This window comes from Oxyura jamaicensis (assembly GCF_011077185.1).
Source record: "Oxyura jamaicensis isolate SHBP4307 breed ruddy duck chromosome 19 unlocalized genomic scaffold, BPBGC_Ojam_1.0 oxy19_random_OJ72982, whole genome shotgun sequence".
NCBI lineage: Eukaryota > Metazoa > Chordata > Aves > Anseriformes > Anatidae > Oxyura > Oxyura jamaicensis.
The window spans coordinates 1,667-17,603 of NW_023304525.1; the positions used below are offsets into that span (position 1 = coordinate 1,667).

The 15,937-nt window shown below is 65.2% G+C and overlaps 4 protein-coding genes across 4 annotated transcripts; 2 read left to right on the top strand and 2 right to left on the bottom strand.

Moving 5' to 3' along the window:
• Positions 1-374: 374 nt before the first annotated feature.
• Positions 375-1,531, bottom strand: CLDN3 (claudin 3). Its single transcript, XM_035312668.1, has one exon. It carries the CDS (start codon positions 1,460-1,462, stop codon positions 818-820), a length of 645 nt encoding a protein of 214 aa, XP_035168559.1. The 5' UTR covers positions 1,463-1,531; the 3' UTR covers positions 375-817.
• A 6,854-nt stretch (positions 1,532-8,385) lies between these two features.
• On the top strand, positions 8,386-9,984 carry LOC118158101 (claudin-4-like). Its single transcript, XM_035312670.1, has one exon. The coding sequence runs from the start codon at positions 8,431-8,433 to the stop codon at positions 9,058-9,060; it is 630 nt and encodes a 209-aa protein (XP_035168561.1). The 5' UTR covers positions 8,386-8,430; the 3' UTR covers positions 9,061-9,984.
• A 1,851-nt stretch (positions 9,985-11,835) lies between these two features.
• On the top strand, positions 11,836-12,956 carry LOC118158100 (claudin-3-like). The gene has a single exon (XM_035312669.1). The coding sequence runs from the start codon at positions 11,966-11,968 to the stop codon at positions 12,608-12,610; it is 645 nt and encodes a 214-aa protein (XP_035168560.1). The 5' UTR covers positions 11,836-11,965; the 3' UTR covers positions 12,611-12,956.
• Positions 12,957-13,192: 236 nt separating this feature from the next.
• METTL27 (methyltransferase like 27) lies at positions 13,193-15,734 on the bottom strand. The gene is made up of 5 exons (XM_035312667.1): positions 15,574-15,734; positions 15,332-15,460; positions 15,118-15,253; positions 14,949-15,041; positions 13,193-14,722 (listed from the first exon to the last, which is right to left on the bottom strand). The coding sequence occupies exons 1-5, from the start codon at positions 15,715-15,717 to the stop codon at positions 14,484-14,486; spliced, it is 741 nt and encodes a 246-aa protein (XP_035168558.1). The 5' UTR covers positions 15,718-15,734; the 3' UTR covers positions 13,193-14,483.
• Positions 15,735-15,937: the final 203 nt, after the last annotated feature.

The following is a 15,937-nucleotide window of genomic DNA, read 5'->3' on the forward strand; positions in this document are numbered from 1 at the left end:
AGAAGGGCCAGGGCACAGGATGGACTCGGGAGATGCACGTCCCCAGATCTGGTGCTGTGGGAACGCTGCTGCTCCGGTGGGGCCAGGGGGGCATCTCCGGTGCCCCTGGTGGGCTCCGTTCCCAGTGGGGAGGCTCCTGGGACAGCTCTGTGCTCACGCCCCCCTGTTCGAGGGGACAAAGAGATGGTCCTGGCTGCGGTGGGTTCCTATCCATCCAGGCTCTGGGGCTGGCATTTTCTTTGCTAATTGTGCTAATTAGCTCCACACTTTCAGCCCGCGGGGCTGAAGCTGTTGTCCCGTGGATGGCTCCCACCCCGCACATCCCCCCCCGATCCCACCGAGGAGAGCAGGCGCTGCCCCCAAGGACAGGCGGCTACCAAAACAGGACACGTTTATTGACAAATGTAACTCGTACAGACCACGCGTAACAGGGAGAGAAGGCGCCTGGCCGGGGGGCCAGGGGCTGGCGGGGCAGGGCACGGGGGCACCGCTGCTTCCGCCTGGCGCTCATGCGAAGAGCTCTCCTGGCAACCCGAAACTGGCTCTGTTTACACGAAACCGTCTGTATTTACACAGCCGCCCGCCCGGCTCCCGCTCCCGCGGCCCAGCCCTGACCCCAGGACCTCTCCTGTCGCCCCTCCCGTCGCCCCCCGCCTCAGCCTGCTCCCGCCGGGGTCGGGGCGCCCTTGGGGACGGGGGTCTCTCCCCGGCCCGCGGGGCGGAGGGTCCCCGGCGGCGCCGGTCCCGCCGGATGGGGCTGGAGGTGGGGGTGAGGGTGGCCGAGCCCCTCGGGGTGCCAGGGCGGGGGCGCGGGGGCTCACACATAGTTCCTCTTGTCATAGCTGGTGACGGCGGAGCGCGGGGCGGAGTAGGCCACCTTGCTGGGCGCGTACCTCTCATCTTTGGGGGGGCAGGAGCAGCAGAGCAGGGACCCCCCGAAGAGCAGCAGCGCGGCGGCCGCCCAGCCCACGTAGAGGGACGTGCCCAGCTCCCTCTTCTGCGCTTCGAGCACCAGCGGGTTGTAGAAATCCCGGATGATGGTGTTGGCCGACCAGGAGACGGGGATGAGGGTCATGATGCCGGAGAGCAGGAAGATGACGCCGGAGACGATGGTGATCTTGGCCTTGGTGGTCTCGTCCTCCACGCAGCGGGTGCACTGGGCGCCCACAATGGCCACCATCAGGCCCAGCACGGCCAGCACGATGGCCACCACCAGGAGGGCGCGGGCGGCCTGCAGGTCCTGCGGCAGCGCCAGCATGGAGTCATACACCTTGCACTGCATCTGCCCTGTGCTCTGCACCACGCAGTTCATCCACAGCCCTTCCCAGATGATCTGTGCCGTCACGATGTTGTTGCCGATGAAGGCCGACACCCGCCACATGGGCAGCGCGCAGCAGATGATGCTGCACAGCCAGCCCAGCACCGACAGGGCCACCCCGCCGATCTCCAGCCCCATAGACATGGTGTCCGGCTCAGCGCGCCCCAGGCGATGGCGGAAAGGAACCCACTGACCGAAACCACCCCGGGCTCCGCTCGCTGCTGCAGCCTTGGGGATCGGCTTACACCTGGGCGCACCTGCGCTTATAAGGGCTGGCGAGGCCGGGGCCGGGCTGCTCTCGCTCAGCGCCCGCCCGGGGTGGGGTTTCACTGCCGGACGCTCCTCGCCACTGGCTCGGTCGCAGCGTCCCACACCCTCCCCTTTGTTTGCGGAGATGGCGCTGGCGCAGGGGAGGGAGGGGGAGAAGCCACCTGAGATGGCCACTGCCGGCGGAGGCCTAGTTTCGGGGCGTGGGGCTGGATGGGTACAATCTGCAGACCCTCGTGTGGCACCGGGAAGCCCAGACAAGGAGCTGGATGGGCTGTGGTGCACATCTATGGGCTCTGTGTGCCAGCCCTGGTGCCCACCCTGCACCCCGGTGCCATTTGGGGAGCCTATGTCCACCGCTGCCCCCTCACAACCCTTCCTAAAGGCAGCAGGGCCTGGAAATCTTTGGAAATCCCTCGGCTTTGTGCTTACATGCTGGAGGTGGCCATGGCCAGATCCCAGCCCTGGCCCCTGCACCAGGCAGCATGGCATGATAAGGCACAGCACGGCACGGGTGGGAGCCGTCACTGCCGCAGCCCAGCCTCTTCAGCAGGGATACTGTAGGTCACAGTCTGTTGTATTTCTGGAGCACCTTATCAGATCTCACGTTTAACATAGTGTCCAAAAGGAAGGGAGTTTATTTAAGATTACAGCCTTGTTGGGGTTTTTATCCGCTCGCAGATTGCCCCTTATCTCACTGTGGCTCAGCGAGAGCAGGGTGCGCTCAGGCACCTTTGCATCACCGTGCAAAGTGCAGCCCCTTTGCCTCGCCACAACGCGCCCCATGTGGGCAGTCTCCACGCAGCCCCGACCCCACGCAGCCCCCGTCTCCACCCATCCCCCTGTCCTGAGCCCCCAGTCCCCCTTGTGCAACGTGGGACATGCTGGGCTGGGAGTGCCCGTGGGGATCCCTGGCCAGGTGATAAACCTCTTTACTCATCCTGCTCAAATGTTTTGTCCTTGAAGGAAGCAGACAGAGCACGTAACACTCTGGCAGCGTCACCCCATCCACCTGGCAGGCCTGGTTGAGTGGCAGCCAGTGACAGAAAAACAAGGCAAGCACAGGCTGGCTGTCCAGGCGTCGCCCTATGAGCAGTCACATCCCGGGGCCCACTGTCCCCCAAAAGAGCCACCCCAAAGCGGTGGGGTGCTGCTGTGCATGCGGCTCCCCCAGCCCTTGCACGACTGTTTGACCAGAGCGCTACAGGTATTTCCAGCCCCCCACCCCAGGAATGCGCTCACCCCCTCCTCGCAGCCGGATACACTGAGCGAGTGCCCACGGGCTTGCTTCAGCCTGTTTCTGGCCGCTGCCGTGGGCTCCCCTACAACTCATTAACTACTCAAGAGCACGGCATGCAGCGGGTGCTGGCAGCCTGTGCCACACCAGAGCCCCCCCTACTCCAGTACCCGGGACCCCAAAGGCAGGGGACCCTGACCCAGCTGTTTCCTGCAGCACCCCGACACCCCCAGTCTGGCTGGGTCAGCTCCTGCCACCCCACAGCACCTCAGTGCTCTGTGCCTGGGTGCCTCTGGCACTGTGCTGTGCCGTGGCACCCTGTGCCTGGCCTCCACCACCCCGTGGCACCCTGCCACCCCTAATGCAGCAGGATCAGCCTGCCACCCCACGGCACCCCACGGCGGGCTGGGATCGGCGGCAGGGCCGGGTACCCAGGGTGCTGGGGGGGGTTCTGTGCAAGCAGCACACAAGGGGGCTTGCGCCTGGTGAGGTGCTGCTGGGCGGGCCCAAAGCACGGGGTGACAAAGCACGGCACAGATGGGCATGTCTCCGGGCAGGTGGCAGTGGTGACCAGGCTGGGGCACCCCGGGGACACACAGCCAGGTGCTGGCAGAGGTTTGCACTGCCCCGGCGTGCAGGGGTGCACGGGTGCAGGCTGCACGGGGGACGGCGCGGACACACAGCCAAACACACGCACCCCCTGCTGGCTGGGATGCACAGACACGCGGCTGCACAGACGGACACACAGAGGCAGACAGACAGACACAGACAGACAAAGGCGCACACACACGCAGAGGGCCACACAGACAGACGGAGGGACGCGGAGCTACACAGGCACGCGCACAGACAGACACGCACAGGTACACACACACAGACACCTACATGGACAGAATCACACACCGACACTCAGACATGCTCACACAGGTGCTTGCACACCTGTGCACATGCACAGCTACCCTCACAAGTGCACACCCACAGGGGAACGTGCCCTGAATGCAGCCCTGGGTGCATGCACCAGGCTGTGCAGGCACAACGAGGAGCAAAAGTACTCACAGACAGGTGCACGCACACACACACACACATGCGCATGCTGGCGGTGTGCGTGCGCAAACAAACACCCAGCAGTGCACGCATGGCTGCGCAGGTGCAGGGGAAACAGCTAGGTCAGGGCCGTGGGCAGGGGGATACCCCATGCAGAGCTGTGGGGCAGGGGCCACGGGGTCAGGACCGGGGTGACAGGTCCCCGGCCCTGCAATCAGCCCCCACGTGCCGCGCTGCCTCCCCACCTCGTCACCCCAAATTGCCCAAAATACAGGCTGCGCTCGCGCTGTGCTGCCAGCCTGGGGCAGCGGTGGCTGCCTGACTCACGGCGGAGGAAGGGGCAAATCATCGGGGTTTCGGGGTGCTGGCTGCCGTACACTTTGGGATGCATTCCTGTGGCAAGGAATTTGGCTTGCTGGTGTTTACCCAAAACAGCCGAGGGGGCTGGCATCTCTGCGGGGTCCCAGATGTGCCTGAAGCCCCTCTTCTCTCCCCTTGCTGCTGGGAAGTGAGGGGGCCCATCAGCCGCAGTGGGTCCCTGTGGTGGGAACAAGGGGGGGACACGGTGACATGGGGACAGATGTGACCCTGAATGATGGCCAGACTGAGTGAGGAGTGTGTGAGCATCGCCGTGGTGGTGGCCCTTCTCCATGAGCAGCTATGCTGGCAGGGGGACAGCCACCGCAGGTGGCCCAGGGGACCTGTCCCCATTCCTGTCCCCATGTGTATCTCGCACTGGGCAGGAACTCTGGCTGCCCCAGGGCAGGTGACAGCAGGAGGTGACAGCAGAAACTGCCCCGGGCACTGTGGGGCTGCATCCCGCTCACGTGCGCAGTGCGGCCAGCACGGGGCTTGGGGTGTTCCCCCTGGTTGTGGTCACGGCGGGGCCGGCGCCTTCCCCCCAGGGGCAGCAGTGCTGGGGCGGTGAGCGCTGCCTCGCCTGCTTATATTTCAGGCGCGGGGCTGCAGGATCTGCCCCGGCCAGGGCACACAGGCGTCCCATTGTTGAAGCCCCTTCGGCGGCGGCAGGGAGCAGGTAAGGCGGCTCCAGCATCAATGGCAGCTCTGTCTGGTGGCGGGGCGGGGATGGGGCTGCCGGCAGCGCAGCACACACGGTGCCGGGGCTGCGGGGCCTGGCAGGGGGCTGGCGGTACGCCCCAGCCACCCTAAATCTCAGCACACCCAGGACACCCCCACCCCTATGGGCTCTGAGTGGTTCCTTGTCTTGCCCAGGCTTTGCTGAGGGCACACCCCCCCCCCCCCCGAGCATCACCCATGTGCGGACCCCCCCTTACACCTGCCGTGCCACATCAGAGGTGTCCCCTTCCCAGGATGTGACCATCAGCTCACACGTCCCTTTGACTCACCAGTGCTTTTGCCCATTTTTGGCTGCTTTTTTTTGCTCAGCGAATGGATATGGATTTTATTTTCTTGGTGACTCGAGACTAAAGGTCCTGTTTCTGGCAGCAGCTCCCTTGCACGGTGCTTTCCATGAGCATCTGGGCTGTGCTGAGTTAATAAACCTTTGCTTCAGGTAGAGGAAAACAACCTTAGTGTGCACATTTCAGTCGGTCAGGGGGTTTATGTCAGGCAAGAACTTTCTGGGAACATTGAGTCTCCAATGAGCCTGGCGGCGTGTGGGTAACTAATCCCCTGCCATCCTGTGTGCGCCCTGGGGAGAGGCTGTTCAGCACTGCGCCAGCTCCGCTGCAGATCCTGGCCCTGCCCGGCTCCCCTCCGCCCGTCTTTTTGGGACCTCGAGGTATTTGTGGCGCTGGCGTGGTGAGGTCTTGCACTGGGAGCGAACGCGGGGGCAAGGGAGAGGGGGAATTACCACCCGTGACCCACACAGGGACATCTGCCAGCCCTGTCCCTGCAGGGTGTCCTCTGCCCAGCACAAGGTCAGGGATGGTGCCAGTCCCTCTGTGCCACCAGCGCTGAGCATTGCAGTGACTGCAGGTTTAATGCCTTGTCCCCTGTCCTTACCCCAAGGTGGCCTCACGGGGATGCAGCACGTCTCTGTCCTGCCGCAGCTAGAGGGATCCAAGGGGAGTGTTTTCTGAGCCACCACGGGAGGTGAGCTCTGCCCTCTCCAAGTCCTTTGGGGTGCACTGGAGAGAGGACAGCAACTCAGTTTCCCCTGACCTGCGAATCCCATGGGATTCGGGGCAAGGCAACTGCATGCAGCTGGTACCAGGCAAAACCCCAGGACGGACTGAGCACCCTGTTTTGGTGTGGAGGAGTTCCCCGAAGTCCAGCTGGGCTGTGTCCCCAGTGGGGTGGCATCCTCTGGCACAGTGTGAGGTGGGATGCTGCTGCAGGGGTCAACTCCACTGCTCCCCGCTGAGCTGTGTGTCCGTGTGTCTTGCTGGCCTCCGTGGCAGTGCTGGGGACAACGGGCTGGCTGTGTTGGCTGGGGGACGTGAGGAAAGGCATGAGGGCTATTTCTTGGTGACAGACACCATTTTGAGGATGTGTCACATTCTGGCTTTAATTACAGTAATCAGCTGTCAAACGGCCATGCTGGCGCCTGCTTTGGCTCCAAGGGTGAGGGCGAGCTGCCCCATGCCTGTCTCAGTGCAGACGCTGGATGCACTGCACGTGGCAATGTCCCACTCCCCATCTTGCCATTTGTCCCCAGCCCGGAGGCACCTGTGGGGACACGGACCACATGGGCCGAGGTTGTGCTATGGAGGTGTGTGCACACATGTGTGTGCGCCTGCCTCCAACCCCAAATGATGGTGTGGTTAGAGCAGCCGGCTGGGCGGTGAAGCCACATCCAGCCTGGGGCAGGATTCGGCCCTGCTGCTGCATCCCTGGAAGGGTGCCCTGGCCGGAGGATGCTCTGGTCCCTGCCGCCGCCCTGCTGATTAAAGGGAGCCCTGACCGCAGCGCTCGGCCCTTTGGCTTGAGGGTGGGTGCACTGGTATGCCAGCAATGTGGGTGCTCCAGATGGACAGACGGACACGGGAGCACCCCAGCGCAGACCAGCATCTGGGTGGCTCCCCTGAAACAGCCCAGGGATTGGACAGGGGATCAAGACCCAAGCGTCCTTGAGTGCCTGGTCTCTGCCCTGCCTGCATGGACAACTGTGTCCCTAGCCACAGTGCTGATGGCATCCTCATGGCACCACCCTGCACGGACCACCAGGCTGCTGTCACCTCCCAGCCACGGCCATGGCTCGTCCCGTTGTGAGTGGGGCCGTGAGTTAGAGCAGGAGCCTTCGCCGTACAAATGCCCGGAGATGCCCCAGCATTGTCAGAGGTGGCTCAAGAACCCATCATGCCAAACAATTAGCACAAGCAATTATATCAGCAAGCCACCATCCCGCTTCTTGGCAGGTCGGAGGATGCATCACCTGATGGGGGCTGGCTCTTCCCCCCACCGCCCCCTGCAGCCCCACGGGGCTTTCCTGATACCTTATCCACCCAGTGCCTGCGTGCTTGGAAAAACAAAGATAGTCTCAGGCCCTGTTATCTCTCCCAGAGATTAAGCTGGAGAGGGAACGGTGCACTGCCTGTCTGTCCTTGTGGGCTGTCTGGCTTCAGGCTGTGCCTCTGCACAAGATGGGGAGGCTTTGGAGGGGGCAGGCAGGAGACGTGTGCAGGGGCTGGGGACTGAAAGGGGAGAGGTCAGGCAGAGCCCAAAGCATTGTGCCTGCCAGTGGGCACAGCTGGCTGTGCCGAAATGGCCCCAGCACCATGTGGCCTGCTGTGCTCAGCACCCAGGTCCCCACTCGGTGCCGCCGTGGCACCAGTGCGCTTTGGGGTGGTTGATGGAGTCTCGGTACCGTGTACCTGGTCCAGCTAAGCCCAGGCTGGGGCCAGGGGCTGCCATGTGAATGCCGGCTGCGGGGCCAGTGATTAGGGCTTTGGGGTCTGCCCCTTGCCTTGCCCCAGGCAGCTCCATCTCTGCTCTGTGGCAAGCCGGCAGCAGCTCCGACCGGTTTGTGGGTCTTGGCAGCGGGCAGGCGGCGGCTCCTCTTGCCTGAGGCCAAATGGAGGGATGGGAAGCGCTCATCAGACGCCAAGGAACAAACAAGAGCCGCTTGTGCCCTGCCCGGCGCGGAGCCCAGCAACAGGGCTGGCACAGCTGCTGCTCCCTGGCATGGGGCCTATGGCAGACAGGGGCAAGAGCAGCCACTGGGGGGAAACTGGGGCACAGAAGCGTGGAGGCATCCATCCAGGTCACGGAGAAGAAGGCACTGGGAGTGACAGCAGAGAATTCCCCATCCTGGATGCCGCTTATTCCCCTACAGCACCCCAGGCTGAGCTGCAGGGCCTGCCCTGGCCCTACCTGGGCATATCCCTGTCTGCCCATGGGCAGCATGTGGCCGCAATCCTGCACCTGGGTGGCCTCATCCTGGCCACCGTGGGAGCAGCAGGGATATTAGGTGTCATGGCTGTGGGGAGAAATGCGAGCAGAGGAATCCCGGGAAACTGGTTTTACCCCTCCGTCCGGTGCCGGTGCCGGCGGGATGGCTCCTCCCTCGGCGAGGGCATATAACGCCCGCCGTGGTCCTGGCGGGCGGCACTGCGTGGCGGCAGCAGGCACGCACCAGAGAGTGATGGCCTCCATGGGGCTGCAGGTGCTGGGCATCGCCCTCTCCGTCATCGGCTGGCTGGCCTCCATCCTCTGCTGTGCGCTGCCCATGTGGCGGGAGACGGCCTTTGTGGGCAACAACATCGTGGTGGCGCAGATCATCTGGGAAGGGCTGTGGATGAACTGCGTGGTGCAGAGCACGGGGCAGATGCAGTGCCGGGTGTACGACTCCCTGCTGGCGCTGCCACAGGACCTGCAGGCTGCCCGCGCGCTGGTGGTGGTGGCCATCGTGCTGGCCGTGATGGGCACCCTGCTCGCCATCGCTGGTGGCAAGTGCACCAACTGCGTGGAGGACGAGACCGCCAAGGCCAAGGTCATGATCCTCTCCGGTGTCACCTTCATCATCGCCGGCGTGCTGATCCTCATCCCCATCTCCTGGTCAGCCAACTCCATCATCCGGGACTTCTACAACCCGCTGGTCGCCGAGTCCCAGAAGCGGGACCTGGGCTCGTCCCTCTACGTGGGCTGGGCGGCCTCCGCGCTGCTGCTGCTGGGGGGGGGCATCCTGTGCTGCACCTGCCCGCCGCGGGGCGAGAAGCCCTACTCTGCCAAGTACACGGCGTCCCGCTCACTGCCAGCCAGCAACTACGTCTAGGATCCGCTCCCCGCGCCCTGCATGTGCCCTGGCGCCTCTCCCACCTGGACCCACCGCCGCCCTGCTGCGCCCACCCAGCCGCCACGGGTGAATCCTGGGGGGGATGCCCCCAGGGCACCCCATGGCCCCACGGGGGGGCAGGGTTGGGGCCAGGTGCCGGGGCGGCACGGAGGGGCCGGTGTGAGGGAGGGTAGACAGAGCCGCCTTTGTTCGCCTGTGGATTGAAGCTGGTTCTTTAATCCCGTCCGGGACGGGGAACAAAATGCTGCTGTCCTGGCTGCCTGCCCCGCTCCCCCCCGCGGCTCAGGGGCACCCGCAGCATCTCCTTGGTGAAGGAGCCCTGGCTGCCGGTATCGGGGTGTGCCGTGCCGTGGCACGGCCCTGAGCGCTGCGGGGTGCCCATCCCGCGGGTGACACACGGCTCCGCACCCTGCGCGGCTCTGGCCAGGAGACTCGCCCAAACGCTGCTGCGAAGGCCGGGAAAACCCCAGGACGTGTCCTTAGGTCACCACAGGACAGCGGGGACAGCAAATCTGTCCCACGTGGTCAGGGGACGTGGTGGCTCAGCAAACCTCAGCACGGTCTTGAGGGGTGGCTGGGGTGCTCTCACCCCCTGTGCCTTGTAGTTTTACTTTGACCTACTTTCGGCATTTTTCCGTAGCTCTATGTGCATGGAATTTCTCTCGGCAGCTCCCCGGGGCGCGGGCATCATTATCCTGGGAGTGGGAAGGCAGCGGCCGGGCTGGGAGAACCGGTTGGGGAGGCGGGAGGGGAGCAGGCGGTGCGCGGGGCTCTGCACTGGGCTTCTCATCCCCGCCGCAGGGCAGGAGCCGGGGTGGCCCGGGGAGGCTCACGGTGCCCCGGGCTGTGGCAGCACCTGTTCCCGTGTCGCAGCCATCCCATATTAAACGGCAGCTGCTCGGACCCCTCTGTGCTCCGTTGTCTTTATCCTCTGGCCTCAGTGGTGGGGCAGGCTGCGGGGCCTCTGCTGCAGACCCCACATCTGGAGAACACCAGCCTCAAACACCCCAAAATCTGCTCTCCGGAGGGACAGCACCAGCCTCCCCTGGGCTGGGGCCTGGGGCCAGCCTCTCTCTTTGCCCCTGGTCCAGCCTTGGCCTCCCTGCCACAGCCATGCTCCCCTCCTGGGCCACCGGGGGACTGCTGGAGGTGACAGAGGGTGCCTCGAAGGTGAGATGCCTTCACGGCGCCAGGCGTGGCGGCGGGGCTGCCCCACGCTATCGCAGGGCCCCAGGCATTGGGACCGGCACCGGGCGCTGTTCCTGCCCAACCGGCTGCGCTGAGCAGGAGGTGGCGGGCGCCAGCCGGGACGTGGGATGGCGGGAGGGGTGCGCTGGCACGGCCCCGCACCCTGGGGCCACCCGAGAGCACCTGGGGCCAGCGTGGGTGACACCGGGTGTTTTGCCTGTTTGTCTTCCAGCACTGAAACCGCGCCGGTGCGTGGCCGGCCTGTGGCCAGCCCTGGGAACGTCCTGTGTGTGCACCTCGGCGTATATGGGGACAACACGTGCTGCCCACCACGGGGGCTCCTGAGCTGTGGGGCTCTGGGTGCTCCTTGGGTTTGGAGGCTTTGAGAGCTCCTGGTTCATGCCCATCCTTTGCTGGGAGGGGGGATGGAAGTGGAGAGCCCAAACGCTCCCACAGAGCTGGGAATGGCGGTGGATGGGCAGGAATGGGAGCGCGATGGTCGCTGTGAGTCCCTGGTGCAGACATCCATGGTGATGGTGACACTTGCTGGAGCAGCCCCACCAGCCTGGGACCCGCTGGCTGCAGAGGGCACCTGGGATGGCTTCCCATCATCCCAATCCCTGGCCTCTTCCATTTTCTGGGAGAAAGGGACTTTATTTTCAGGCTAAAGGGCCTAATGCAGAGCCCCAGCTCGGCCAGGTGCCTGCCGCAGCAGGGGTGCCAATGGGTGAGAGGTGCTGGGGAAGGACGGAAGCACAGCTGTGCAGGAGAGGCCGCAGAAACCGAAACCAGGACTGGAGAAACTGCAGTGAAACCTTCAACAGCTGCAGGGTGTGCCAGGCACAGCCGATACCCACTGCCACGCCGGGACCATAAAAACTCGGCTGCTCCTGGCCGCCAAGAGTGGGTCCCGGCCCCTGGTGGGGAGGTGCAGGCACCCCGGGCTCTGCTGAGCAGCGATTTGAGATGAGCCCAGGGACCACAGCATGGTGCAGTGGTTGGTGCCCCTGGTGTCCCCCCACCCAGGGAGCAGCACCCCCTGTATCCAGCTGTCCACAGTGCCCCACTCTCTGTAGTCAGCTGTGAGGGTTTGACCAGCCCCGGTTCATCCCTGGGCTCCCTGTGCTGCTTGTCTGGAGAAAAAGGAGCCGGTGTCTCTGAAAGTGCTGAGTCCTACAGTCGGTATCAGAGGCAGACCTGGGCTTGCACCCATTCCCAGCGCCCCAGACAGGAAGCCCCAGGTCCAAAGGTCACTGAGGGCAGAGTGAAGCCTGTAGGAGCCGGCAGGGCCGGCAGGTGATGGGGCAGAACCCAGCGCAGCTGTGGGGTGGGAGCCCTGCCCTGATGGACACAGCAAGCCCCTGTCCTGCTCCCCAAAAGCCTTCCTCCCCATAATGTGCCCTGCACTGGCATAGTTCAGCTGGGATGGTGCAACCACACACGACTGTGGGGACATTTTGAGTGAAAACATGACTTGCCTGGGCTCCTGCAGCTGTCTCCTCATGGCAGTATGTCTACCCGTGCTGCTCTGCTGCGATGCTCCCTGCAGCATGAGCATCCCCATGCTGGCCTGCAGCTGTCCCCATGTGGATGGAAGCAGGATGCACCCAGCCCGAAGGCACCACCCTTCCGAGCGCCAGCCCGGCTCTGGAACCCCGCATGTGATGGCTGTGCCCTGTCCCCGCAGGTGCTGGCGATGGCGACGATGACGATGCAGCTGGGCGGGCTGGTGCTGGCCGTGCTGGGCTGGCTGGGCTCCATCCTCACCTGTGCCCTGCCCATGTGGAAGGTGACGGCCTTCATCGGCTACAACATCGTGGTGGCCCAGGTCTTCTGGGAAGGGCTGTGGATGAACTGTGTGTACGAGAGCACAGGGCAGATGCAGTGCAAGGTCTACGACTCCCTGCTGGACCTCACCTCCGACCTGCAAGCTGCCCGCGCCCTGGTGGTCACCTCCATCATCGTGGCCTTCTTCGCCCTCCTCACCGCCATCTCGGGTGCCGACTGCACCCGCTGTGTGGAGGACAAGAACTCCAAGACGCGCGTCTCCATCGTGGCAGGTGCCATCTTTGTCCTGGCTGGCATCGTGCTGCTCATCCCCGTGTCCTGGTCCGCCAACAGCATTGTCACCAACTTCTACAACCCCATGGTGCCTGAGGCCCTGAAGAGAGAGCTAGGGGCTGCCCTGTACATCGGCTGGGCCTCCAGTGCCCTCCAGCTCTTTGGCGGGGGCATCCTGTGCTGCTCAGGGCCCCCATCCCAGAGGGATCACTATCCCAGGAAGTACCGAGCGGTGAAGAGCTGCAGCCCTGTGGGCTACCCCATGAAAGACTATGTGTGAGCTGCCTGTCCTGGGCGCTAGCCCGTGGGGACAGGCCCGCGGTCCGCAGCCTGCCCACATCCAGTGCTCCCTGCCCACACACCCCACTCCCACGATGACTGTGTCCCCGTCCCGGCCCCCCTGGCACTTTGCCCTGCCCGCAGGCTGTGACAACGCATGGCCCCATCCCACTGCCAGCCCTGCTCCCCTTGGGTGGGGGGACGGATCCTGCCCACTGCTCCCGGGACGCGGGCAGGGGCTGTGTTCGTTCTGGGTGCTGCCGCCTGCTCCCGGCCCCCATAAAGGTCTCGGTGCCACTAAAGCTGCCTGGGCTCATTTCGAAGCTGCGTTGTGGGGGGACGGTGACAATTCCCATGGCTCTCGCACCCCTGCGGCCAGCTTGGAGAGGGGCTGTCCTGGCACACCCCCATGTCCCCATGAGGATGCAGCAGTTGCCAGCCAGGGTGCTCCCCATGCAGGAGCAGGGAAACTGAGGCAGGAAGAGGGGTGGGCCCTAACCCCCCCCCCCCAGCTCCTGGACACCCTCCCCAGCCCACAGGACAGCCGGCGGCCCTGTGCGAGGGAATAACACACCCCAAATACGCAGCACAGGCAGGGTTTATTTGACAGCCAAGCATGGGATGGGGACAGCCAGGGTCCTTTGGTCGGGACAGCACTGGGGACAAAGGGACAGTGCCTGTGACACAGAGGGGAGGTGGGCACCATGACACCAGGACACGGGGGGACAACACAGACCAGCCAGGAGGGGTGACAAGTGCCCATTTTTACAGCAGGTATTGCAGTCCTCAAAACACATTCAGCACACCCAGCCTGGGGTGCTCGGCTGTCTCCAAAGCACAGGGACAGGGGCAAGGGCTCCCAGGGCTCAGCCCCCAGTTTGGTTGCCCCGGGATGGGCACCAAGCGCTGGATATGACCAGAGCCCAGTGCAGACTGCAGGGCTGCCACCTCCCAACGGGGCTGAGCTCCAGGAAGGAGATCACCCGACCCCACATCCATGGGAATGGGACAAGCAGCAACAGGTCTGGGGAAGGAAGAAAGAAAGATCCCAGCAAGAGATTTGGGTAAAAAACTTCCCAAGGAAGGACTGGAGGAGGAAGGGGTGGAGGCACCATCACAAGGGGCCTGGGGAACAGGACGGGCAGGAGATGCCAGGGCAGCTCCTGGGTGGGGAGCAGCCTCCAGCTGCCGAGGTCTCTTCCAGGTTCATTTCCCACCCAGACCACTAACTACAAAGCTGTAGGAAAATGAGAGCTTAAGCAGGGATGAAAGGCTGATGTGGTGCCTGGAAAGCTTCTCCAGCTGGGCGTTGTGCTGGCACAGCTGCTCCGGGTTCAGATGGGGCTCCAGCACCTCAGGGCACACTGGGTTAGCTCCTGGGGGAATGAACAGGGGACAGCAGGACGTGGTGATGGGCACCCATCAGCAACAGTCCACAGGCAGAGGCCTGGGGTCTGGAGCAGGGAAGATGAAGAAGGATCCAGATTTTAACCATGGCCATGTGGGAGGTGTGCATGGTGTGGAGGAGACAGCCCAGACAGGAGGTGGCTCTGCCCAGTCAGATGGAGCTGCAAGACGTCACAAAGAGCTGTGAGATGGGACAACGAGGACAAGGACCAGGGCACCTAAATGTCAGGGCTAAGGGAGGTGCCCAGGAGACCCCGATGAAACCTGGAGGCCCTCCCCAAGCTGAGGAGCAGGTCCCCAGGGCTCAGATCTGAGGGGAGGAGATGGGGAAGGGAATGGGGAAGTTTGGGCTCTGCAGGTGCCGCTGTGTGGGAAGGGGGTGGCACGGCTGCACGGGGCAGGGGACACACAGGGTGACATCGTGCAGGGCACCAGGCTCAGACCCCTTCCCCACGCCGTTTTGGCTCTCAGCCCTCCTCGAGAGGCGGGATGGGGCACTTGCGATAGATGTAGACCACGCCAGAGATGTAGCCAGTGCCCTGGACACTCTCCTCCTCCTCGGTGGCCCTCTCCCAGCGCTCCACCTCCTGGGCCAGGACCTTCTGCCAGGCCCCCTGCTGCTCCAGCCGCTGCAGCGCTGCCTCCAGCTCTGCCTTGTAGCGCAGGTTTGAGGGGTTGCTCCTGGTGGTCAGGCACAGGAAGCCCCCTGCCCGGACAGGGGATGGGGTGACGAGGCTGCCGCTGCGATGTGTCACCCAGGGGTGGCAGCGGGTCACGAGTGCCACTGCCCTGACCCCTGGCTTGGACCCAGCTGGCCGGGACGCCAGCGTGTGACCCCGTGCCCATGGGGACGAGGCCACGTCCCAGCCTGCCCGTACCCATACCCGGACTGGGGGTCAGGCTGGGGACCACGTCCCATGGGGCCACCTCACCTGGCTTGGTGACGCGCAGCAGCTCTGTCAGCGCCGAGCACGGCACCTGCCCCTCGCCGAGGGCCCCCACCACCGTAACCGCGTCGTAGTGCTCTGCGGGGACGCCGTGTCACCGGCCCTGCGGGGACCGACACCGGCCCCCGCCGCCCCCCCCGATGCCGGCCGTTACCTGCGGGCCCGGGCAGCGGCTCCCGGCCCAGCACGCAGCGCTGCAGCTGCCGGTACAGCCCCGTGCCCCGCGCCCGCTCCAGCATCCCCGCGCTGCCGTCCACGCCGTGCAGGCAGCCGAACCCGCGGCGCTGCAGCTGCGGGGACGGACGGGCGGCGCCGTTACCCCGCGGCCTCCGGGCCTCCCGCTCCTCCCGTCCCGTCCCGTCCCGTACCTCCCGCGCTACGAGCCCGGTGCCGCAGCCCACGTCCAGCACCCGCGCCCCGGCGGGCGGCGCGGGGAAGGCGAAGGCGAGCGAGGCGGCGGCCAGGTGCGGCGCCCGGTACTCCAGCGCGGCCACATCCTGCGGGACGGGGCGGTCAGCGGGGCGCCGGGGGGAACCGGTCCCGGTCCCGGGGAGGTTCCGGTGCCGGTCCCGGTGCCGGAGGGATCCCGGCGGGTCCCGGCGCCCCGCACCTGCTCGTAGCGGCCGGCCCAGCCGTCGTACCGCCGCAGCAGCTCGGGCAGCACCGCGCCGCCGTGCACGGCCCGGACGCGCTCCCGCACCCCCGCCGGCGGCAGCATCGCCCCGCCCCGCTCCGCTCCGCCCCACGCCGCCATTGGGTCAGCGCCCCGCCCCCGGGCACGCCCCCAGTCCCCTATTGGTCCCGCGCGTGGCGGAGGACACACCCCCCGCGTTCCATTGGCTGCCGCCGCCGCGCCGGTTTCGGGCGGGAGCGAGCGGCCCGGGGGGGACACGGAGCGCGCCCGGCGGGGGGCAGCCGGCACCCTGCGGGGTACCGGGCAGGGGGACACCGGGCCCCCGGGAGGTTACACCCAG

Excerpts from the sequence above, each read along its gene's own strand:
- LOC118158101 (XM_035312670.1), top strand. The coding sequence starts at position 8,431 with ATGGCCTCCATGGGGCTGCAGGTGCTGGGCATCGCCCTCTCCGTCATC.
- CLDN3 (XM_035312668.1), bottom strand. The coding sequence starts at position 1,462 with ATGTCTATGGGGCTGGAGATCGGCGGGGTGGCCCTGTCGGTGCTGGGC.
- METTL27 (XM_035312667.1), bottom strand. The coding sequence starts at position 15,717 with ATGGCGGCGTGGGGCGGAGCGGAGCGGGGCGGGGCGATGCTGCCGCCG. Across the intron at positions 15,461-15,573 it reads GGGCCGGCCGCTACGAGCAG|GATGTGGCCGCGCTGGAGTA; the intron begins GTGCGGGGCGCC and ends CCCGTCCCGCAG. Across the intron at positions 15,042-15,117 it reads GCCGCTGCCCGGGCCCGCAG|AGCACTACGACGCGGTTACG; the intron begins GTAACGGCCGGC and ends GCGTCCCCGCAG.
- LOC118158100 (XM_035312669.1), top strand. The coding sequence starts at position 11,966 with ATGGCGACGATGACGATGCAGCTGGGCGGGCTGGTGCTGGCCGTGCTG.